Source organism: Megalobrama amblycephala, linkage group LG2, assembly GCF_018812025.1.
Source record: "Megalobrama amblycephala isolate DHTTF-2021 linkage group LG2, ASM1881202v1, whole genome shotgun sequence".
Classification (NCBI taxonomy): domain Eukaryota; kingdom Metazoa; phylum Chordata; class Actinopteri; order Cypriniformes; family Xenocyprididae; genus Megalobrama; species Megalobrama amblycephala.
In genome coordinates this window covers 39,182,664-39,207,904 of record NC_063045.1, presented here as the reverse complement: position 1 = coordinate 39,207,904, position 25,241 = coordinate 39,182,664, and the positions used below count along the sequence as shown (strand labels likewise).

The following is a 25,241-nucleotide window of genomic DNA, read 5'->3' as shown; positions in this document are numbered from 1 at the left end:
TAGATAGATGGATAGATGGGTAGATGGGCAGATAGATAGATAGACAGACGGGTAGATAGATAGATGGATAGACAGATGGGCAGAAAGATAGATAGATAGATAGATAGATAGATAGATAGATAGACAGACAGACGGGCAGATGGATAGATAGACAGACGGGCAGATAGATAGATAGATAGATAGATAGATAGATAGATAGATAGATAGATAGATAGATAGATAGATAGATAGATAGATAGATAGATAGATAGATCAGCCATTTATGTTTAAAGATAGGAGTTTGAGGGGAAATTTTATAAGTAACTGACAAGTATTCATCTGTGTGTGTGTGTGTGTGTCCGCGTCCGCCCGCTAATTAATTTCAGGTCGCTGTAGGCATAGATATCTAAACAGATTCCTCATTATTGGCTGTTTCTATGGCCGCTGTATATAAGCTGTCCGCCATATTGGAACGGTCAAAACAACGGCCCGTGAACATTCGAGAGGAAGTTTTGCGTCTGCACGCTATCGTAGTTAGACGCATGTATGAATATCATGATTATGTTAAACTAACACAATACAACAAGACGAAGGCGTCAGTTGACATGACATAATTTACATAGCATAAAAACATGTATTGAGTTAATATATGTAAAAACACAAACCAACACATTCTCACATATGAAAGGTTATCTCATTTCTTCAGGAATTTAAATCTCTGTGGTTTCTCTCTACCAATGTTGTGCCATCATTAATTCATCATTTCTGTGAACGATGACAGGCTGACCTTTCCAAGATGGCGGGAGCTCCGACGTGTCTGGAGCGGTCGAATGTGGCTTCTACGTATACACATCTATGGTTATAGGCTCATGTCGTGTGTGTGTTCATATCACGATGGATCTCTCTTATCAAGCAATAAAGACTGCTAATCAGGCCAGAGAGGCGGTAAGTAATAAGCGAAGTTGTTGTTCTTTCTTTTAATTAGACATTGCTCTCTATGATTTCACACGCCGGACAGACGGCCGACAAACTGTTATTGAGCTACAGTTGCGCGAAATTTGCTAATATACATGAATGCTTATAACGGAATGAGTATATAAACACAAATAAATTAATCAAACCGAGTGTAATTTCAAACAGCCTTCAGACCACACTTTTATTACAATTAGTAAGAGGACTAACGTTAGTTAGTTTCTAAATACCCGTGTTTATAGCCAGTGTGGGTCTTGTGTTGCTACAGCAACCTGGCACGCTGTTCTTCGCACTTCCTTTAATGTAAGATTTGGCGCCATCTACCGGATCAATACAATCTGTAGTGTGGTTTATGAAAAATATTAACCTCTAAATTGAAATGTTGCAACAAAAATGTAGCAATTCAAATAAAAATGATGGCAAAGTAGTTTCCTGATGTAATTTTAACTTTGTATTATTAATTAATTTTCTTCTTAGGATGAGCTAAGAACTGAAACACGCAGGAGAAATTTGCTGATTTTGATTTATCATCATTTACTGGAGGAGGGGTGAGTTTTCCCTTAAAGCATTTCTTAAACTGACATACTATCAAATGAGAGAAAAGACTCAAATGTAAATACATTTGAATGAATTTCTCACAGGTATATGGATTCAGCCAAGGCCTTAGAAAAAGACAGCAGTTTTGGTTTATGCCGCTTTGAGGTGTGTGATAATGTTGACCTGGACACGGTTCTTATGGAATATGAGAGTTATTATTTTATAAAGTTTCAGAAATATCCCAAACTAACAAAGAAACTGCCAGAACAAGGTGAGATTTTACTCTTCATTTTGTTTTTAACACTTCATAATAAGTCACCAATATTTATGTATGTTTTATTAGAAATGTTAATTTTATTATTAGCAATAGATCAACATTTATAGTATGTTTTTGCATGTAGTTAAATAATGATATATATATAATGTAATATTTGTTAATACCATTAATGAAAGTTATTACTTAGTGTTACTTTTTTCTTTATAGGAGAGAGTCGGCTTGTAAAGAGTGGTAAAAGAAGGTATGTTCAGTACTTTTACCACAAGGACATTCAAAGTCTCAGGATCATTTCTGTTTATTCACTGTGTATTCATATGTGAAAGGACATCTTCATCCTGTCAGACACTCCCAAGAATCAACTCCATCCAGCGACCGCCATCCAGAAACACTGTGAAAAGGTCTGAATCGAAACTAACAGCAAGAGACATCAGTAAATCCAGGGTGAGTCTCCAAACACCCTTTCCTTTATTATGCCACATAATAAAAATAAATAAATAAATTTTAAAAATATATCTCACCATTTTGACTTTTTTCTCACAATTTTGAAATTTTTTGTATAACTTTATAACTTGCAGTTGCAGGTTTATATCTCACAATTCAGACTTTGTAACATAAATAATGTCGGAATTGCAAGATATAACCTTGCAGTTAAAAAAGATAATTGTGACTTTTTGTCTCACAATTCTGACTTTTTTTCTTAGAACTGAGACATTTAAACTTGGAATTGCAAGAAAAAAAAAAACCTTTTTTAATTGCTAGTTTATATCTCGCAATTCCAACTTTTTTCTTGCAATTGTAGGTTTAAATATCACAATTCTGAGATAAAAGAAAGTCAGAATTATGAGTTATAAACAGATGATTGTGAGAAATAAAGGCAGAATTGTGTTATACAGTATAAACTTGCAGTTATGAGTTATAAAGTCTGAATTGTGAGATATAAACTTGCAAATGCAAGGACAAAAGTGTCAGAATTGTCAGAATTTATATCTTGCAATTCTGACTTTTTTTCTCGCAATTGTGAGTTTAAATATCACAATTCTGAGATTAAAAAAGTCAGAATTGCAAGTTACAGTATAAACTGATAATTGCCAGAAATAAAGTCAAAATTGTGGGATAAAAACTCAAAAGTTGTGAGTAAAAAATGTCAGAATATATATCTCACAATTCATCCTTTTTCTCGCAATTGCAAGTTTTTATTTCGCAATTCTCAATTCAAGTCAATTCACATTTATTTGTATAGCGCTTTTCACAATACATATCGTTTCAAAGCAGCTTTACAGAGAATGTCAACATTACAATTTAGAGAATGCATTTAGCTAATAATGTAATAATTTAGGCAATTAATTTACAATCATTGTTAGCAATTTAATTGAAGGTAGAAGCAATGAGCTCCTGGAAAAATGAATTACATATTAACAATAATTAGGATATATAGAAATTTGGGAATGTGCATGTTGATTCTTTACTTCTCACAATTGTGAGACAGAAACTCACAATTGCGAGTTCCAAATTTACAAACTTCCAAACTTCCAAATTTAACACACTCTCGCCATTGCCAGAAAGAAATTCAGAGATGCGAGTTTATATCTCACAACTGCAAGAAAAAAAGTCAGGACTGCGAGATAAAAAGTAACAATTACCTTTTTTTAGTTCTGTGACAGAAGCAAGCTTCCATATGTTTGAAGAAAATATTCTGTCCTCTTTAAATGTTAAAGAATAACTTTTCTTGATCTGTCCAGGAAGGTAACAGCCTGACACCTGTGGAGACATCAAGATTTGGTCTGAATGTGTCTCCTATCGTCAAGAATGGAGCAGAAGAGGGAACACACATGAGAAAGGTAATTTTTTTTAGAGAACCCGTGGAACGTTTATTCAAACATTTGTCACAAAAATGAAAATTCTGCTATCATTATCTCACCCTCATATGACTTTCTTCATCAGGGTCATCAGGTTGATTACAGAAATCTGATTCAAGATGCAGTTAAAGGTGCCGCTGACACAGATTTCTCGGTAGGTCAGCTGTATTTTTCATTCATTTAAAGGTGCTAAAGAGGATCTTTTCGTCGACTGAGAAACCAAAGACTGTTAGTGAGTTTTTGAAATGAGCGCATGCGTAAGAACAACCCCCCTCCTTCACAGCTCATTTCGAGGGAACGCCTCCCAAAACTCGTGCACGAGTATTGGAACACGAGTGTTTGTTTACCACCGGCATTCGCTGTGTCTTGTTAGTGGATTCATTATGTCGGACTCACCGCAGGTAACTCATAATTTTACTCTTGTCTCCTGACAAAAACATTGCATGCGGCGCCTGTAGAGTGTGGAAAGTTACTGGAGCGTGCAGCCGCGCACGTCTCTCACAAGGAACGTCATGGCAGTGATTGACAAGCCAGAGGGCCAATCGTTTACGCAATGATCGCGTAAACGATTGGCTGATGTTTTTAAGGCCCTACCTCATGCACAGATGATGTATATTAATATTATTCCTTTCAGTGCACCTAATAAATAGTCTTTTATCAGTTAGTAAAGACAGTTTCAAGTAATATTGCAAAAATGTATAAAACAAAACATCCTCTTTAGCACCTTTAAAAGAATATTCCAGGCTGAATACAACTGAAGCTCTGTTGGGACTGAGATATAGTTCCGGAACAGCGCTTATCCCTTTTTTAACAATGAAAACCAATTTGTTTTGAACATTCCGTTTCTGTTGAGATCTAATATTTGTTATATTTGACTAACAGGAGCGTTTACTGAAACCCATAAGTGCCTTCATTGGGATGAACAGTGACATGAGGGAACTTGCAGCTGTTATTAGCAGAGTAAGTTCATGTTTATGAAATCATTTCTCTTGTATGGCAGTTCGAAACTATATTAGGGTAAACATAATCTTATGTTAAGTCTGTCATGAACCAGAAAAATAAGGTCACAATGCAAAATATCTTGATAAGCCCTAAAATAGGCTTCATTTTCATTCATTTGATTTTGATGTTTCACCCAAATTTTACTTTTAAAGACAAATAAATAAATATGACATTTAAAAAACATTTGTGTTAATGAATGTGCATTTTCAACATTAATTCAACACTAGAGAGCAGCATACAGTCTGTTTTATAATATAGCGTGATACGTCCAATATCATTGTGTGTGTGCAGATATATACACAAGGTGGAACATGTATTATTGAAGCACTCAATTTCATCTTTCTCTGCTGTCTCTCCATAAAGGATATCTATTTACACAACCCCAACGTGCGCTGGGACGACATTATAGGTCTGGAGGCTGCCAAGCGATTAGTCAAAGAAGCTGTCGTCTACCCCATTAAGGTGCTTGGCTGCTAAACACTTTGGTATTTCTCAAGCTGCCGCCTGCCTTCGATTCTGAATACATCTCCACTAAAGGCTACAGGAAAGCCGAGCTCAGGGTTATTTCTTAAGATGACATGAAATCTATACCTGAATACCATCCAATCTGACTGCTCACATATCTGGCTCATCTCTGGCCTGTCTGGTCATGACTACAAATTCACAATACGCTCCTGACAAACAAGAAATGCAAACGTTATTTGTCATCTCTGACTCAATCATGTGGTGAAGAAGGTTGTTGTCAAACAATTATTACCTGGAAATTCTGCTTGCTCAGTATTATTTGCCTCTAGCACATAATGTAAGAATTGTATAAAGAATATGATCATCTTGTGGCTCGGTTTGTCAATACTTGAAACTTTTCATGTATTAGATAAAAGGGTGTCTGACAGTTAATTGGTCATTGAAAATATGACTTTATGTTATTCTCATCGTTAAGTCAAAAAACACAAATGATTCTGGTGTTTGCAAAGGCAGCTTGCAGAGAAGAGATGTGCTCATGCTGTTATTTAATAAACTAGATTTTAACTTAGTGGATAAAATCTGTGAAACCTGCATCCTCGCAACGGCTTAGCAACCACTCAAATTTCCTTAGCGACTACGCATTTCCACCGAAATTACCCGGAACAATTTGTCCTCCAGGCCTATTGCTAGCTGTGTTTCCATAGCGGTCTAAAGTACCGTGAAGATAATTCAGTGACGTAGGACTGCACGTGACTTTCTAGTTCCCGCTGGATTTTGTCCTCCGCATATAAGCGCAATAAAGCCTGAACCTCATTGTCAGTCCATCGGTCGTAGTTTTTAAACTCCAGTGTTGATTTTAATAGCAAACAACTCTTACACACACCGCAACAGACTTTAATAAAACGATGGTTGAAATAAAATGTTGCGTAGAGTCAAACAATCAAAATGCTGCGTGAACTCAATCAATCAGTATATTCAGCATGCAAGACTCACCCCTGAAATATCTGGAACTTTGAAAATCACGCGAGCAGGTACATTTTAAGAGGATTTTTTTACCCCGAACTTCATTCAGACCCTGGTTCCTGTGGTCGAAACACATCGAGTACCACCCCAAAGTCCCTAGTTCCTGGGTAAAGTTCCTGCGGTGGAAACGCGGCTGTAGTAGCCAATTAACAATCATTCAGAACACTTTCAAACAGTTGGTAACCACATTCCATAACAATCAGAGAACCACAGCAATAGCCTAGCAACACTCTTACAAGCACTCAGAACACCTTAGCAGCCACTTAGAAACACCCTAGTAACCAGCCAGAACATTACAGAAACCAACTAACAACTATTCAGAACACTATTTCAATGGACTAACAACTACCTAGATTTTAACATCCTTAGAACCTTCCTTGTAATGCCCTAGTAACCATCCAGAAAAGCACATGCTTAGCAACCACCTAGAAATGCACCAACAGCCACCCAGAACTCCATATCAGCTCTCTATTAACCACATAGATCACCACAGCAACAACCTAACAACACAAGGCAATTTAGAATGCCTTAAAGCTGCAACACACCTAACAAAATCCTTGTAGCCATGGCAAACCGCCACCTAGCAATGTTCTAACAGCCATTTAGAACACCTTAACAGTCACCGAGCATCAACCTAGTAACCACCCAGAACACTGTAGCAACCAACTAGCAACTATTCAGAACACTCTTTCAATGGTCTAACAACCACCTAGATATAACATCCTTAGAAACTTCCTTGTAATGCCCTAATAACCATCTAGAATACCCTGGCACATGCTTAGCAACAACCTAGTGATGGATTAACAGCCACCCAGAACTCCACTGCAACCAGCAAGAAACCACCCACAATGCCCTACAAATGCTCTGACGACACCATAGCAGCTCTCTAACAACCGCATAGAGCAGCACAGCAACAGCCAGCCCAGCAACGCACTTACAGCAACTTAGGGCACCGTAAAACCATCTAGCAATGCCTTTATAACCACCCAGAACACCCTAGCAACTGTTTAGCAAACACCCAGAACACAATCTGCCTAACAACAACACCCTAGTAACTATGACAAAACCCCACAGCAACCACATAGTAATGTACTACCAGCCATTTAGAAAATAAGCTACACCCTAACCACTCAGAACATTATACCAACCAACTAGCAACTCTCCAGAACACCCTTTCAAAGCTGTAACAACCTATGATTACAATATTATTTTGTAACTTCCATGCAATGCCATAGTAACCCTCCAGAACACCCTAGCACATGCTTAGCAACCACCTAGCAATGCACTAACAACCCCAAGAACATCATAACAGCTCTCTAGCAAACACAGCAACAGTTACATAACACCTTAGAAACCATCTAGCAATGCCCTAGTAACATAGAACACTCTAACAATATGCCTAACAACAACAACAACATAGTTATCATGGCAAAGCACCATAGCAACCAGTCAAAATACCAAAGCAACCACCCATAGGACCTTAGTAACCAACTGATAACCACTCAGAACACCCTCTCAAGTTGTAACAACCAGAGCACCACAGCAATGGCCTAGTAAAACTTAAAGCTATCCAGAACACCCTAGCAGATGCTTAGTAACCACCTAGAAATGCATCAGCTCTCTAGAAAACACATAGATCACCACAGCAACAACTTGACAAAACAAGGCAATTTAGAATGCCTTAAAACTGCAACAAACCTAACAAAATCCCAGTAGCCATGGCAAAGCACCATAGCAACCACCTAGCAATGTTCTAATAGCCATTTATAAAACCTTAGCAGTCACCCAGCAACACCCTAGTAACCCCCCAGAACGTTATAACATTCAACTAGCAACTATCAGAACACTCTAATAACCATCTAACAGCATCCTAGCAACCAATCCAGAGAACCACAGCAAAAATCAAACAGTCAACCTAAGAACACTTTAGAAATGACCTAGCAACAATCTTGTACTCACCCAGAACATCCTAAGAACTGTTCAGCAACCACCCAGATAACCTAGTAACCACCTAGATAATTCATTAACATCTACTCAAAACAATTTAGCAACCATCTAGCAATGCTCTAGCAACTACCACAACACCTCTTCTCTCTTTTCAGTATCCACAACTGTTTACTGGAATTCTGTCACCATGGAAGGGTTTACTCCTGTACGGACCACCAGGTGTGACCTTCCTGTTTTCTGTTTGTATAAAGACATAATAGAATATTCAATTCCTAAATATAAATTATAATTCATTTTGTGTGTAGCATAATCTTAATGTGACTACTGCTTCCCAAAAATCAGGCACAGGAAAGACGATGCTGGCCAAAGCTGTAGCCACAGAGTGTAACACAACATTTTTCAACATCTCCGCATCCAGTATTGTGAGCAAATGGAGGGGAGACTCTGAAAAGCTAGTTCGGGTCAGGAGAGACTTGAGGACATTATTTTCTCAGATTTGTGTTATTTTATTGTTTTATGAAATGTGTGGGGGAAACGTTGTGCTCCGCGGAGCAATGATTTTCCTCATGTTATGCTTCTCTGCAGGTTTTGTTTGAGCTGGCAAGATATCACGCCCCATCCACCATTTTCTTGGATGAGCTGGAATCAGTGATGAGCCAGCGAGGGGTTGGCCAAGGGTAAGCATGAGCCAGTAACTTTCACTGACAGTAACATTATAAAACAACCTAAAATCTCACTCTTAGTACACAATCCAATGTTTGGGTGTTGTGGATTGCCAAGGCACTGCTTTTATTCAGTGTTTTTGACTGGATTTATGTTATAGTGTGAATAAAAACACTATTATACTGAATCAACTGATAGTTTTGATAATTATTAAATTACAATCTTTTTTATTTTGTTCTTTTAAGAGGTGATCATGAGGGCAGTAGAAGGATGAAAACGGAGTTACTAGTTCAGATGGATGGACTGGCACGATCAAATGATCTTGTGTTTGTACTTGCTGCCTCAAACCTACCCTGGTGAGAAGTGATTGTGAGGAAACTATATTAATTTTCTGTTATGGCTTTCTTTATAATCTTTCTAATATCTTGTCAGGGAGTTGGACCATGCCATGCTGAGAAGACTAGAGAAACGTATACTGGTGGGTCTCCCATCTGCCCCTGCCAGACAAGCCATGATCAGTCATTGGCTACCTCCGGTTAGTAACACAGGTGGGGTGGAGCTGCGGACAGAGCTGGACTATGATTCTCTAGCACAGGTGAGAGAAACCATGTGATCCATTCCACAGATGCCAAAATTCAACATAATATTAGAGAAACTGATTGATTGATTGATTGGTTGACAGTTGAACAGAGACAGAATACTAGATAGATAGATAGATGTAGTGACATTTCTACTTCCTTATATTTTAGGAGATGGGAGGTTACTCTGGGTCAGATATCAGATTAGTGTGTAAGGAGGCCGCTATGAGACCTGTGCGAAAAATCTTTGATGCCCTTGAAAATCATATTGAAGGTAAGAAATATGCCACGTCCCACTCTGAACGACATTAAACTGCTGTTTCATCACAAAATCCTGTTTCGCCCATAATTCACAGTCTCCATTACGCCATGTATTTTCACAGGTCAGTCCAATATGCCGGTTATTGAACTAGAAACTGTGACCACAGCAGATTTCCTGGAGGTAATTGCTCACACCAAACCCTCAGCCAGATGTCTGATGGATAGATACTCGGCCTGGGAGAAAGAGTACGAGTCTGTCTGACACATTATTATTGCAACCAAACAAATGTTTTTATTGCAATACTGTCTACTCTTTTTTATAATGAGATGCTGTGTTTTGTAACAAGTCTCACCATAAATCTAAAATTTTAGAGGAAAATACACTGCAATTAATTGAGGGTATGCATATTAAAAACCATTTCAAAATATAGTTTTTCATATTTTTTCAAAAGATCAATAAAAGATTGATTTCTCATGAGCTAGATTGCATCTTTATTCAGATCTTAATCTCTGTTTGCAGTGATATGACCCATAGGAGTACACCAGAATAAGTGCATAAGGAGTGCAGCAACTTTATTATGTCACAGAGATTAAGCCTATTTGTTTTATTTTATTACAATACAATATATATAGGACAGGTAAACAATAATCAAACTACACAGTACCATTATTACTTTGCTTTGTGGATTGTTTTAAACTCAGTTTTCCGATTATTTAGATCCTAAGAGATGTTCAAGTATATGATTGACAGCCTCTGGAAAGCTGTCACACGTCAGGTGAGGTGGCGGGTTAATTTTTCCCTCATCACCAGGTCTATATTTACCTACAAAATTAAAGGAGTATTATTAATATACAGCAAAATAACTATAATCACTGCATTATAAAAACATAATTGCATAGTAAGAATAAAGCCTACCAGTTTTCACTAAAATTCCCTGCATTCCTGCATTCTGTGCCCCACCAACATCATCTCTGGCATCCTGTACAAAGAGTTTGCCGATTCAATTATAAAGCAAACAAATCTGGTCATGTGTTCCTTCTTGAATTGCACAAAAATAAATGAGTAATATTGGTAACACTTTAAGGTGAGTTACACATTACATGTACTTACTATAATAATAAATTATGCATAATTACAAGTAACTAACCCTAAACCAAACCCTAACCCCAAACTTAACCCTATAGTAACTAGTAAGAACATGTGGTTAATTAATATTACCCAGTACTTTTCTTTTTTCTTTAATATTTTGCATAAAGTATATTAAGATTTTTGCATTTTGATATTAGTTTAATGACAATTAAGAACAGATTTTTTCCTCAACATTCTTATTGCCGTAATGGATCTGGGGGGGTGCTTAAAGGGTTAGTTCACCCAAAAATGAAAATAATGTCATTTATTACTCACCCTCATGCCGTTTCACACCCGTAAGACCTTTGTTAATCTTCAGAACACAAATTAAGATATTTTTGTTGAAATCCAATGGCTCAGTAAGGCCTTCATAGCCAGCAATGACATTTCCTCTCTCAAGATCCATAAAGGTACTAAAAACATATTTAAATCGGTTCATGTGAGTACAGTGGTTCAATATTAATATTATAAAGCGACAAGAATATTTTTGGTGCGTCAAAAAAACAAAATAACGACTTATATAGGCTGATGGCTGATTTCAAAACACTGCTTCATGGAGCTTCGGAGCATTATGAATCAGCGTGTCGAATCATGATTCGGATCGCGTGTCAAACCGCCAAACTGCTGAAATCACGTGACTTTGGCGCTCCGAACCGCTGATTCGACACAAAAGATTCATAACGCTCCGAAGCTTCCTGAAGCAGTGTTTTGAAATCGGCCATCGCTACATAAGTATATATAGCCTATATAAGTCGTTATTTAGTTTTTTTTGGCACACCAAAAATATTCTCGTCGCTTTATAATATTAATATTGAACCACTGAACTAACATGAACTGATTTAAACATGTTTTTAGCACATTAATGGATCTTGAGAGAGGAAATGTCATTGCTGGCTATGAAGGCCTCACGGAGCCATCGGATTTCAACAAAAATATCTTAATTTGTGTTCCGAAGATTAACGAAGGTCTTACGGGTGTGGAACGGCATGAGGGTGAGTAATAAATTACATTATTTTCATTTTTGGGTGAACTAACCCTTTAATTGTGATTTATAAATAAATGAATAGATATGACAACAATGATCCTAAAACAGGGCTAATTTTTGTTCAAAATATAATTTCATTATTATTATTATTATTATTATTATTATTATGTTTTTAGGGTGAAATATGATCCAGAAATGTTCTTCACAGGCTTAATAGGATAAACAAAAGATTTTACCATGATGTATAGATATTACATAATATTTATACTATTTTTATGTATTATTATTAGCACTATGTAATGACAGAGGGGCTTAACTGTCATGAAATAAATATATTAAATGCCCTAAAATATACGTGATTTTCTCCTTTTTTGCGTGAAATATAACCCATGTTCTTAACAGACTTCATGAGTTTCTCGCAAATATTACAGTCGTTGGCATGTTCATACTCACGTCTCCTATCATCACTGTCTCCTCCGGTAAGCAGTTCAGGTCTCTTAAGGCCTCCAGAAAGAAGGCTTTCTCTGGTTTACCCACCACTGTCGCCTTGGTGTCAGTCGCATACTCAAGACCCGTCACAAACGGACCCGGTCCCAAAGCCAACCCATCCTTCCTTTTATAGTATCTTGCTTTATGGATCGCAATGAGGGGGGCACCATCTAAAATGAGTCTGATGAAATGAGTCTGATGATGATTAGCAGCAATACTTCAACCACTAAATGGAAGGATTCAAATATTTTGATTATCTTTTTTAATGAGTCAATAAATATCTTACAAAACAAAGTGTGTTTACCGGAAGGCTTTATTGAGTGTCTGGTAGTTGAAGTGTTCAGGCGCTAATCCAATCACAACAGCGTTAGGATCCGAAGTCTCCAGACCTGCAGCACAGGCAAGTATAAGATCTACCCAGACCATTATATGACAAACATGGAAAAATTAGATCTCTTACATTGTCTAAACAGATTTCGTGCTTCTTTTATTTATTTATTTATTTATTTATTTATTTATTTATTTTCAGAAAATGTGAGTGCAAAACCATGCAAGGGTGTACATGGTTACCCAAGGGTTGTTACTTGGTTGATAGGATGTTGTAAATGATCACTGCTATGCAGTTGCTAATGAGATTTAGTTTACACCCTTAAATTGATATTATGGGCTGCATCTGAAAGCTTGACTTGTTGCCTCGTTGTCCTATCAAGGAATGACTTTGCAGGCAGCGCTTGCACACGAAGGTACCTCATGAAACTCATTTTGGACAGACTTCTGAGGCAGCATAGCAGTTTAATGATCTACAGCAAAATATAGCGAGCTTTGGTGAGAACTAAACGAATATTTAATTACTACAATAGTAATTTCTTGCTAGAAATGACATCAGAAGTGGAAAACATTGGCCAAAAATGTACATTTACACACAAACTGACCAATAACCTTCTAACAACAATCTTTATTTTTTAACATAAATGTCACAGAAAGGAACGCAGTGGATTGTGGATATCAAAGGCAACGAAGGATACGTCTATGCTGCATTCAAAAATCAATCAGATGAAGCTATCTCAGGACACAGAAAATGAGGCTAACATTGGATTCAGACGTGCCTTGATCCCTTCTTGGAGGGCAATCCTTTGAAGGAAATTTTTAAACTTTAAGACACAGCCCCATGGTTTCTAGATATAACTCGTGTACCTCCTTCAATGCAGCCTAAATCTACAGGATTTTTTTCCTGTTTTATCCATTATTATCAATTTTAAGATCTCACTCAGGGTACGTTTACATGACAATGATGTAATAAAAATGGAAAAGTTGTTCTTTTGTGTTTTTTTGCATGCAGACGACAACATTGTCAAAATGATCCTCATTCACACGGATCCACGAAAACAACTAAAAACGCTGTATTATTTATGCCAGGCCAGTAGTTGGCGATATCACTTTGTAAAGAAACACTACATGCCTTTAGACTGAACACGTATGTTGCCTTCATGTACGTTTTTGTAGTTTACACAGAGAAGATAACATAATCATTTTCAAAAACTTGCACTTTGAAACCCGTTTGCCTTTTTAGGCCCCCAAAACGCTGTTGTCATGTAAATGAACAGCCAAAATGCATAAAAAGTTTTTAGTTGAAAACAGTGTCGTGTAAACGGCCCCTCAGATAAGCTGATTTTATTCAGCTGACCTGTGAAGTCCTCTAGAGCACTATCTTCCACCAGCAGTAGGGGGCGCACTGCTCTCTGCTCCAGTAGATTACGGGCTGCAGTGAGCGATGTGAAGATTTCCCGCTCTTGGAGGTCAAAGTTCAGCCGACGCAATCGCTCAAACAGGGTCCTCTTACATTCCTTTGTGGTGTTGGTCACAAATTTTACAGCGACTGGAGACTGTCTTAATCTGGGCCAATGACATTGTACATGTCTAATTAGTTTTATGAAAAACAAAAGATGAAATGTTTCGACTATGTAACAAATGTCATTGAAAGTTTTTTTTTTTTTTTTTTAATGACATGTCTCTGTAACAGCCCTAGGCAACATCAGAGTCAGAGGGCTGGTGCTTTTTTTTTTTTTTTAGCTAATCATAATGTCATATATATGTCAATCATTTTGCATATTTGTGTATGTTGATAATATTGATTAATTGATTTTAATCTTTCTTCATGTTGACAATGCATATCTTCAATTTCACATCAATCTTTTAGTCTATGTTGTTTTCTATGGAAGCTTTATGTTTCTGCCACAGAATAAACAATAAAAAATTGTGACTATTTATCTCACAATTCTGTGATTTTTTTTTTTTTTTTTTTTTGTCTTGCAATTGCGAGTTTATATCTCAATTATCTCAATATATCTTAATTCTGACTTTTTCCCTCAAAATTGTGATGTAAACTCGCAATTGACTTTTTTTTTATTCCTTGGCAGAAACAAGCTTTCATAGTTTTCAGTTTATGAGTGACATGTTTGTAATCTTGAATCAAAATACACTATATTGCCAAAAGTTTTAGGACGCCTGCCTTTACGTGCACATGAACTTTAATGATATCCCATTCTTAATCCGTAGGGTTTAACATGGAGCTGGTCCACCCTTTGCAGCTATAACAGCCTCAACTCTTCTGGGAAGGCTTTCCACAAGGTTTAGGAGTGTGTTAATGGGAATTGTGGACCATTCTTCTAGAAGCGCATTTGTGAGTTCAGGCAGTGATGTTGGATGAGAAGGCCTGGCTCGCAGTCTCCGCTCTAATTCATCCCAAAGGTGTTCTATCGGGTTGAGGTCAGGACTCTGTGCAGGCCAGTCAAGTTCCTCCAAACCAAACTTGCTCATCCATGTCTTTATGGACCTTGCTTTGTGCACTGGTGCACAGTCATGTTGGAACAGGAAGGGGTCATCCCCAAACTGTTCCCACTAAGTTGGGAGCATGAAATTGTCCAAAATGTCTTGGTATGCTGAAGCATTAAGAGTTCCTTTCACTGGAACTAAGGGGCCAAGCCCAACCCCTGAAAAACAACCCCACACCATAATCCCCCCTCCACTTTACACTTGGCACAATGCAGTCAGGCAAGTACCGTTCTCCTGGTAACCGCCAAACCCTGACTGGTCCATCGGATTGCCAGACAGAGAAGCGTGATTCGTCACTCCAGAGAACACGTCTCCACTGCTCTAGAGTCCAGTGGTGGCGTGCTTTACACCACTGCATCCGACACTTTGCATTGCACTTGGTGATGTAAGGCTTGGATGCAGCTGCTCGGCCATGGAGACCCATTCCATGAAGCTCTCTACGCACTGTTCTTGAGCTAATCTGAAGGCCACAAGAAGTTTGGAGGTCTGTAGCTATTGACTCTGCAGAAAGTTGGTGACTTCTGCACACTGTGTGCCTCAGCATGCGCTGACCCCGCTCTGTGATTTTACATGGCCTACCACTTCGTGGCTGAGTAGCTGTTGTTCCCACTAGTTGACCGTGGAATATTTAGTAGTGAGGAAATTTCGCAAATGGACTTATTGCACAGGTGGCGACCTATGACGGTACCATGCTTGAATTCACTGAGCTCCTGAGTGCGACCCATTCTTTCACAAATGTTTGTAGAAGCAGTCTCAAAGAGCTTAGAACCCAAGAGGCAACACTTTGATACTTTTTGGGTAACAGCCACTAGATGGCGCTCTGGTAGTGCGGCCACCAATATGGGGTGAAAATACTAACTCGATCATAGAATCCTTCACATCTTATGCACCCAAAATCGGCGAATTTCACTGCCAAATCAGAAGCGCAATAGAACAGTTTTTTAAATTAATTCACCAGTTTTTTAAATTAATTCACCAGTATTGTCTTATATATGTTTTATTTTACCAGTTGTGGAATCCAACCATTCAACCATCTGAGGTAACGTAGTTAGCCTAATTTATTGAGTATTTCCATTTAATGCAACTTTACACATTTATTAATAGTAAATTAATAATTAATAAATTTAAGATCATCATGTTTGCAGCGAACAATATATTTTTAGACCTAGTGGAGTAATAGTAATAATATCAAGGTCTGAATTGAAATATATATATTGTACGTTGTAATAGATCACGCTACAAACATAATGATCTTAAAATACATGATACATTGCTGTGTCCGTTATCACATAATTCCCACTTTTGGACACTTTTGCTTTAACAGACATTAGACAACACTGCAAAATCAAGCTGTTATATTCATATATTTATTGTCCAACAGTCCCAATTTTTCTGATGCATGTCCTTAATTTAATTTCATATGTTGTATTAATTCAGTGTTTATAAGCCTTTTAAAGAATTTTAACCCAAACTGACTGGGTTTCTAGAGAGCAAAGGTTTTGTGAAAAAAGTTGAAAAGACTTAAACACAAAGTCTGTAAAATAAACTGTTAAAAGGATTTGATGTTCACTAGTGATAGTATTTTATTCTGTGTTGTCATCATGTCAGCTTTAATGTACGTTTTTTCTTTAAAGCTGCAGTCCGCGATTTTTCCTCTTTGTCGCCATCTCTTGTTTGAAACCTGCAATTGCAGTCATATATGGAATAGATATCTGTACTTGCGTTGTGCCTCGGCACAGCTCGTCAGCGCGGATGAATCTAATGCTTGCTTTCAGTCACTACACCGGTGTGGATACTGTACTTCAGAATCACAGATTCTACGTCTTGAAAGTATGACCAATATAAGAATTTTCACTGGAAAATATCATCTGAACAAGTAACATGTCTGCCACTTTTGTTCTGACCAACTGAGGAAAACAGCATTAGGCCTACAATAAATTGCGCTGCCAATGATGATTAAATCTAATGATCGCTTAGCTCGGATCATGCCAAACCGTGCAAATTATTATTACTGTTATATTGTTCTCAAATTGTTAATGTTAACAACATCAGCATTACTATGACGCTTTGGGGACTCCCTTCCTTCCTAATCCTTCCTGAAATCCAATTGGACAACGCCAGTGAAGTTGCAACTCTCACTGTCCAATGCCAGCCAAGACGGCGAAAAGGGGGGCGGTACCCGCCACTATATAATGCGCCGTCCTGGCGGCATAAGCTCAGAATCTTCCGACTGAACAAGAGTACAGCAGACCTGAGCAGTGAACACGGCAGTCTCGTTCCCGTCTCTCAGGGAACCAAGGTTACCATAGTAACCGGAGACGGTAACGGTAATATACAAGAACGGTCTTTCCAAGAACGGTTTCTCAACATGGTGTCAGAAGCTGACTCTTTGGGGACTGTATAGAACAACGCCATGGGAACAGTGAAGAAGGAAAGCTCAGCCACGGCGGAGCTACTATGAACAGTTAACACAGAATAATCCCCAACAAATACACACTTACGATATGCCTATAACTTAGTTACTCATCTAACATTGTATGTATTCAAGAATATAATATACAGGGTACATACAGGGTAATGAAGCATGTGGGCGGCCAGGCCGGGCACAGCAATTAAGACACTTAATGAGCAGCTGCTGCCGGCGTTGGTATAACATGAGAGAAGTCATCAGCGAGCCCGCGCTCCTTGCAAGGACATAGATGAATCGCTGGCATTGTGCCCCATATTCCAGGTCACCACGGTGGCATAACGTGCGCGGCAACATCATGCATCACACAGCTCGCTCCGCCGATATGAAGGGAGGAGCGCCACAGACTGGGTGTGACGCTGGCTCCGCCCCCAGATTCCACTTATACAACCTAGTTGAAACCACCAGCCTCAGCTAGCGGCTGGGAACTGCAGGTAGAATATGAGACGTACTCAATGCCAGGACTTGTGAGGCTAGAGAACACATGTCCAAATTGTAAAACCTGGCAAAGGTATTCTGTGACGACCAGCCCGCCGCCATGCAAATGTCTTTGATGGTGACGCATTTAGTCCATGCCCACGAGGATGCAATCGCCCTCGTTGAATGCGCTCTGATGCCGATAGGGCATTCTATTCCTTGGCTAGAATAGGCCAAGGTGATCGCATCAACCACCCAATGTGATAGCCACTGCTTAGAGACGGGATGTCCTTTGGTACTGCCACCGAAACACACAAACAGCTGCTCAGAGTGCCTGAACTGAGCCGTGCGGTCAATGTAAACTCACAAAGCTCGCACTGGGCATAACTCCTGATGAGGGGAGTTATCCACTGACTCTGGGGTGAAAGCCAAAAAAGTTATCACTTGCGCACTGATAGCGATTTAGGCACGTAACCCAACCTCGGTTTCAGTGTGATGTTACAATCATCTGGCCCAAACTGCATGCAATCAGTGTCAACAGAAAGCGCTTGCAAATCCCCCACGCGTTTCACTGAAGCGAGGGTGAGCAGCAGCGCAGTTTTAAGCGAGAGCTCCTTTAAGCCGGCTGACATAATCGGCTCAAAGGGCGGCCGCATCAAAGCCCCGAGCACAAGAGATAGATCCCATGACAGCACCGTGGGGGGGCGAGAGGGTCTTAGTCGTCTTGCACCTCTCAAAAATTTCACCACTAGATCGTGCCTGCCCACTGAGCGCCCATCGATAACGGCGTGAAAATCTGAAATAGCTGCCACATAGACTTTAAGAGTCGAAGGCATACTGCCGCCGTCCATCCGCTGTTGTAAAAAATTCGGAATGTCTGACACGGGACAGTTTTCCGGTTCGCGACCATTCGATTCACACCATTTCACAAATACTGCCCATTTAGAAGCGTACAGGCGTCTTGTAGAAGGAGCCCGCGCCTCTGTAATCGTGTCCATAACACGGCGGGACAGAATGCTCGGTTCTACCGGTTCCCCTGCACCAACCATACATGAAGTTTCCACCATTCGGGGTTGGAGTGCCAAATCGATGCGCCCACCTGCAACAGGAGGTCTCGTCTCAGTGGAATCATCCACAGGGGAGCCGTTAACAGTTCTAGCAGATCAGGAAACCATGGCCTGTTCGGCCAGTACGGGGTGATTAGAAGCACCGACGCCATCTCCTCTCCTCTTGTGCAGCACCTGTGACAAAATCTTCAGCGGGGGAAATGCATATAGGCGGGCATTCGGCCATGGCATCGTCAGCGCGTCCCCTCCCAGGGGAGAGCGCGACAGAGAAAAGAACAGAGGGCAATGCGTGTTCTCCTCCATCGCAAATAAATCCACCTCCGACTTCCCGAACCGTTCCCAGATCAGTCTCACTGTCCCGGGGTTCAATCTCAAATCTCCTTGAGGGATCCCGTCGCTCAGCCATAACTGGAGGGGGCGCATATAGAGTAGCCCGTGGTGGCATACCGTCGCAACCACCGCCATCCGTCCCAAGAGTCTCTGATATTCCTATGGGACGGCCCAGACTGAAAGCATTCAGGACGGACATTAGATCGCGAACACGCTCCTGACCTAGATGCGCTCTCATCACGACAAGTCCAACTCCACCCTCAGAAATGAGATCGACTGGCTGGGGCATAATATGCTCTTTTGTGTATTCACGCATAGACCCAAGTTCTCCAAATGAAGCAGTAGAGTTGTGGCTGTTGAGCACATCCTCTGAATGGGCTAAAACTAGCCAATCGTCCAAATAATTGAGTATGCGTATTCCGCTCGCTCTCAGAGGGGAAAGCGCTGCATCCACACATTTTGAAAATGTGCGAGGAGCCAGGGCTAATCCGAACAGCATTACTGTGAACTGATATGCCGTGCCCTCGAACGCAAATCTCAGAAAACGTCTGTGACGAGGGGTGATCTGAATATGAAAATACGCGTCCTTCAGGTCTACTAAAATAAACCAGTCTTCGGGCAGAATCTGCGCAAGGATCTGTTTTAGTGTCGTCATTTTGAAAGGGCGTCTGAATAATGCTCGGTTGATGGGTCTCAGGTCCAATATCGGACGGAGACCATTGCCTTTCTTTGGAATGACAAAATAGCGGCTGTAGAACCCACTCTCTCTCTCGCTCGGTGGGACCACCACGCTTTGCGAGGAGATTGAGAACTTCTTGCCTCAGCACTGACTCGTTGTGAGCCGGCACTGTCAACATAACCACGGCATTGAAACGGGGCGGTCTGCGTCAAAACTGTAAAGTGTAGCCGTTCTCTATTACATTCCGCACCCAATCCGAAATACCCAGAATGGCCCGCCATGCCCTCGCAAAATGGCACAGAGGACGGGGCGCCTCGCCGTCTGTATTCTGAGCAACACCACTGTATACTGGGGTCGCGTGCTGAAAGCTCTCTGGGAGAATGGGCGCGTTGGAGAGGCGGCGATTGTCGTGCATTGCCGAATAATGGGAAGCGCGAGCCCTCCGCAGAATGTGCGAGTGACACGGATGGGTGTATGTGAGAATTGTCGTGGGTGCTCCGCTGCGGACACCAGAGCGCGAGCATCGCCGATTACATGGGGGAGCTGCGAGCCTGACTGTATCTGCAGCATCTCGCCTGAGCATCTCGCATCTCACCTGAGCATTGTGAGAAGCTGCTGTTGCTAGAGGAGGAGAAAAAAGCTCTTTTTGTGAGGGTGTAACAGTCTTTATTGCATTTTGACCAGAAACAACAACAGAAACATTCTCGTAGTCGCCTGGAACCGCAAAGGGGACTTCGTGAGAACACCTCGGACGCTTCGCGGTGGGTTCGCCGCTCAGCGCTCTCCTCCTCTTTACCCTCCCATCAGTAATGAGACTTTTGCTCGACGAATTAGGAGCAGCCCCGGGACAGCTTTTTTAAAGCCATGACACGACTTCGGCGGTCTCTTCCAGGGAGTTTTGGTCCGGGCAGAAGGCTCTGGGTCCGGCGCCGATGGGGCGGGAGCAGAGGGAGGGAGGTAAGTGATTCATCGCCCTGGAACGCTTTCATGAAGCCCATGCTTCGCCCGATCGCTTGGGCTGTTTTCTTCACTGCCTTCAGGGCAAAATCAGTTGCCGCGCACATGTCTTTAAATGCCTCGGGGTCCGCTTCACCCTCGTCCAGGGTTTTCATGAGCTGAGCTTGAAAAACCTGGAGCACCACCATCATGTGGAGTGCTGAGATTGCTTCGCCTGATGCAGCGTACGCCTTATCTGCGATATGCGCGGTCAGGCGGCAGGGCCTCGACGGCAGCATAGCGCCCACCTTCAGGGAGGCTGACGAGGGGCAGAGGTGTGCCGCGATAGATTTCTCGACTGGCAGAATGCACGTGTATCCACGGGCTTCAACGCCATCAACTTTTGTGAAAATCTCCGAGCCGCTGGCGTGGGTGCAAGCCGAGTGGGGCGCGACCCAGGTCCTAGCGGCCTCGTCATGCAAGTCTGGAAAGAAAGGGGCTCGCTTCCTCGGAGCGGTGGCTTGGCGGCCCGAGTGAAGGAACCCCAAAGCATCAGCTTCTGATGCCATGTCGAGAGACTGTTCTCAAAAGAGAACTGTAGATTTCAATTTCTGTAGCCATTCCACAGTCCAAAGTTTTGCTTTTGCGTCTCTCGTGACTTTTGCTTTTTGACTACGAGTGAATCTCCAGTTGTCACTGATGATTGTCATTTGGACCTTTCTGAATTACAATCCGCCATCAAAATGATAAGTTTAATTGTTTCAGCTGCTGTGAGAAAAGGCTATAAATGTGCCACTACCAGCAGCATCCTCACGTGATAAAACCGACTAGCCTGGATGGGACTCCTTCCTTTCTGTTTACGGACATGACGTAATGACGCACAGACGAACTGCTGCATGCTCGAATTTCCCGCGGAAATCCACCATGTTGCTCTTATTATAAAACATTATATTATATTATAATACAAGCTTACTGTTGTGAATCGAGCTAAGATAATGAGATAGTTTTGAACACTGGCTGGTTATGTACTTGCTCAAAAATTGATTTTGGATCATTTTTAACCAAAAAAAGTTACGGACAGCAGCTTTAACAAGGCAGCTGATATTGCCATAGAAACTAGTGGACTGCCGACTCGCTTTCACCCCAAAATGGCGGAAATGCAGGGCGGCTGCTGGGCGTCTGTGTTTCAGTGGAACGTTCTATTAAGTGGTGGCTTCTTGTTTGTGTATATTCTTTGGCAGTCTGCATGCCTAGGTGCTTGATTTTATACACCTGTGGCCATGGAAATGATTGGAACACCTGAATTCAATGATTTGGAGGGGTGTCCCAATACTTTTGGCAATAAAGTGTAACTTCCCCTCCCTCTTGAATGTCTCTGTTCTCTGATGATGCGTTTACTGGCATGAGGGCAGGACAATCTTTCACTCACATGAGATCCACCAATAGCAAACCATCAAATCAATTCCCCATGGGCAAAATCAAGTCCTGCCGTACATTTGTTCTTGTTCGAAAGCCGTTTCATTCGATTTGCATCACAATAGAGGAGAAAAGACTACTAAATATTCCTGTTATATAGTATTATACAATACTGTGCAAAAGTCTTAGGCACGTCAGTATTTTTTATATTTTTTTTTTTCCCAAAAAAGGGTTTTAAGTCAGTTATTTATATATTTTGCTGTAGTAGAAAATATCAGTTCACATTTCTAAACATTCATTTTGCCATTAATTGTAATAATCCAGTGAGATTTTTGAATACACAAGGAGTCTGACAACAGCTGGCGCTCCACAAGGAGATTTGATCTCACCATCATTGAATCTGTCTGTGATTACATGAAGAAACAGATGAAACTGAGACAAACTAAATCCAGAAGAACTGTGGCCGTGTCTCCAAGATGCCTGAAGAAACCTTCCTGCAAAGCTACAATACTGTGAGAAGTTTTAGGCACTTGTGTAAAAATGCTGTAAAGTGAGGATGCTTTCAAAAAAATACTGTTATAAATATTTATTATAATAATTGATATTTATCAATTAATTATTTAGCAATTAATTATTTAGTTTGTCTCAGTTTCATCTGTTTCTTCATGTAATCACAGACAGATTCGATGATGGTGAGATCAGATCTCAGTGTGGAGCACCGGCTGTTGTCAGACTCCTTGTACATACAAAAATCTCACTGGATTATTACAATTAATGGCAAAATGAATGTTTAGAAATGTGAACTGATATTTCCTACTACAGCAAAAGATATAAATAACTGTCTTAAAACCCTTTTTGGGGGGTGAAAATACTGACTTGCCTAAGACTTTTGCACAGTACTGTATATCCAAACAAATCAATTCATGAAAACGAATCTGGTTCATAACCCAGAGCTAATATATTTTAATTGTGAATGCAATTATTTTAAAAATCCTTATCCTGTAATCACAAACGGCCAATAATTTCAACAGATACCACTGACCGGGCTAAAGCCTCTTGGGCTCCAGGAACTGCAGCATCCTCGATATGAAGAGTCCCGCTCAGATCGATAAGAACTGCTTTCAGTGTGCGGCGAGACACTAACAAAAACACAGGTCATAAGAGTGAAGCTTTCTGAGATAACACATTGTAGACTGTTAGGCCTGGTTTCACAGACAGGGTTAGATTAAGCCAGGATTAGGCCTTAGTTCAATTAGAGCATTTAAGTTGTTTTTATAAACGCTGATTCATAATGCTCCGATGCTTCATGAAGCAGTGTTTTGAAATCGGCCATCACTATATAAGTTGTTTTTTTTTTTTCTTTGGCGCACCAAAAATATTTATAATATTAATATTGAACCACTGTACTCACATGAACTGATTTTGATATGTTTTTAGTACCTTTATGGATCTTGACAGAGGAAATGTCATCGCTCCCTATGCAGGCCTCACTGAGCCATCGGATTTCAACAAAAATATCTTAATTTGTGTTCCGAAGATTAACGAATGTCTTACGCGTGTGGAACGGCATGAGGGTGAGTAATAAATGACAAAATTTTAATTTTTGGGTGAACTAACCCTTTAAGTCTTGTCTGTGAAACTGGGAGAAAGTGTTCATTCATCACATAGATTTTTATGTAAAGGGGAAAACATAATCTTATTTAGTTTTAATAACTTTTAGCTGGGCTGATAAATGTGACTTGCGTTTAGATACGGGATTTTGTGGATCATATTTTCAGTTTCCGAGTGTGCAACAATTAATGCTCTTATTCACCATGAACTCTGGATTAAACACAAAGACTGGCCTCCAAAACAACACTTCATCTCATTATCTGTGTTTGACATCATTTTTTTAGGATTTGGAAACTATACATTTATTTAAAACGAGCTGCCAAACACCAAGGGCTTTGGATCAGGTAAAGCAGATTGCCTTAAATCATTCAATAATCATTCAGTAATACAACGAACTAAAAACATATAAACAGAGGAATGTCTGTGAGAGTTGTGCTGCGAGATGTGTTTAGGTTTTTAATATATTGATTATAACATGACAACCCGAGTCTAGATTACAAAAACATGCTATTAATATTCGCTTCCAAACGATTTGCATATTTGTATTTTAAAATAATACAAAAGCATGAAACGATGACTGTTAAAACGTAAAACACATTTGATCAATACAAGTTATTATGAACTACACTTACTTCCTGCTGGGGTCCTTCTCTGGCGCAGTTTAACATTTTGCTGTCCTGAGAAATGCCTGTGGAAAATACACGTGCAACTAGGACATTATTTTATTTATTTTTTCTCTTTTAACATTTAATGTGTACTTTTATTTCATTTATTCATAAGAGCACACGGGCTTTTCTCCACCATGGCAGTTTAATCATTTAAGAGGGTTGTCTATGACACAGATTATTCACTCAATGAATAAAAAACATATGCTGGATATTTTAATAACAGATTAAACGGTATTTAGAACATTAATTCATAACTGTTTTACCAATATTATAACAATCGTACAAATGTACATGGCACTATTTAAAAAAAAAATAGAATAAGTGATTAAAATTAAGAAATATAAAATAATTAATAAAAAATAAATAAAAAAAAAAAAAACTTTAGATGTAATTAATTCATGTCTTTAACATCCTGACCGATCCTATTTATTTGGGATAATGGGGAACATTAACGTATATCTGTTGCCAAAAATTCACATCATATTTTTCTCTGCCATGAGATAAATCCTGGGATTGGAGAAGTATAAAGACGCATCATCTTCGGTAATAACCATTAAGAGTAGATTATAAAAGGGTTAGGCTTTAATCGCTGTTCTGAACATATGGTTGTAATTCAGCGTTTTATCCTTGGTCTGGGCTACTGTTAATAAAACGG

General features: G+C 40.0%; 2 protein-coding genes across 5 annotated transcripts; one reads left to right on the top strand and one right to left on the bottom strand.

The window, feature by feature from the left end:
- Positions 1-748: 748 nt before the first annotated feature.
- katnal2 (katanin p60 subunit A-like 2) lies at positions 749-10,038 on the top strand. Of its 4 annotated transcripts, none has more exons than XM_048175226.1 (16): positions 749-924; positions 1,429-1,499; positions 1,593-1,759; positions 1,973-2,006; positions 2,089-2,206; positions 3,505-3,603; positions 3,707-3,775; positions 4,504-4,581; positions 4,915-5,085; positions 8,214-8,277; positions 8,401-8,519; positions 8,644-8,735; positions 8,967-9,077; positions 9,154-9,316; positions 9,471-9,573; positions 9,683-10,038. In XM_048175226.1, exons 1-16 carry the CDS (start codon positions 835-837, stop codon positions 9,820-9,822), a joined length of 1,689 nt encoding a protein of 562 aa, XP_048031183.1. In that variant the 5' UTR covers positions 749-834; the 3' UTR covers positions 9,823-10,038. The 4 variants fall into 4 exon arrangements, with proteins under 4 accessions (XP_048031183.1, XP_048031194.1, XP_048031187.1 ...); XM_048175230.1 differs by having other exon boundaries at positions 752-924; positions 4,987-5,085; XM_048175232.1 differs by lacking the exon at positions 749-924 and adding an exon at positions 946-1,254.
- Positions 10,029-24,637, bottom strand: hdhd2 (haloacid dehalogenase-like hydrolase domain containing 2). Its single transcript, XM_048175249.1, has 7 exons — positions 24,551-24,637; positions 23,350-23,446; positions 13,848-14,056; positions 12,468-12,552; positions 12,128-12,344; positions 10,477-10,540; positions 10,029-10,383 (listed from the first exon to the last, which is right to left on the bottom strand). Coding segments are annotated over exons 1-7 (786 nt in total). The 5' UTR covers positions 24,552-24,637; the 3' UTR covers positions 10,029-10,270.
- Between the last annotated feature and the right edge of the window lie 604 nt (positions 24,638-25,241).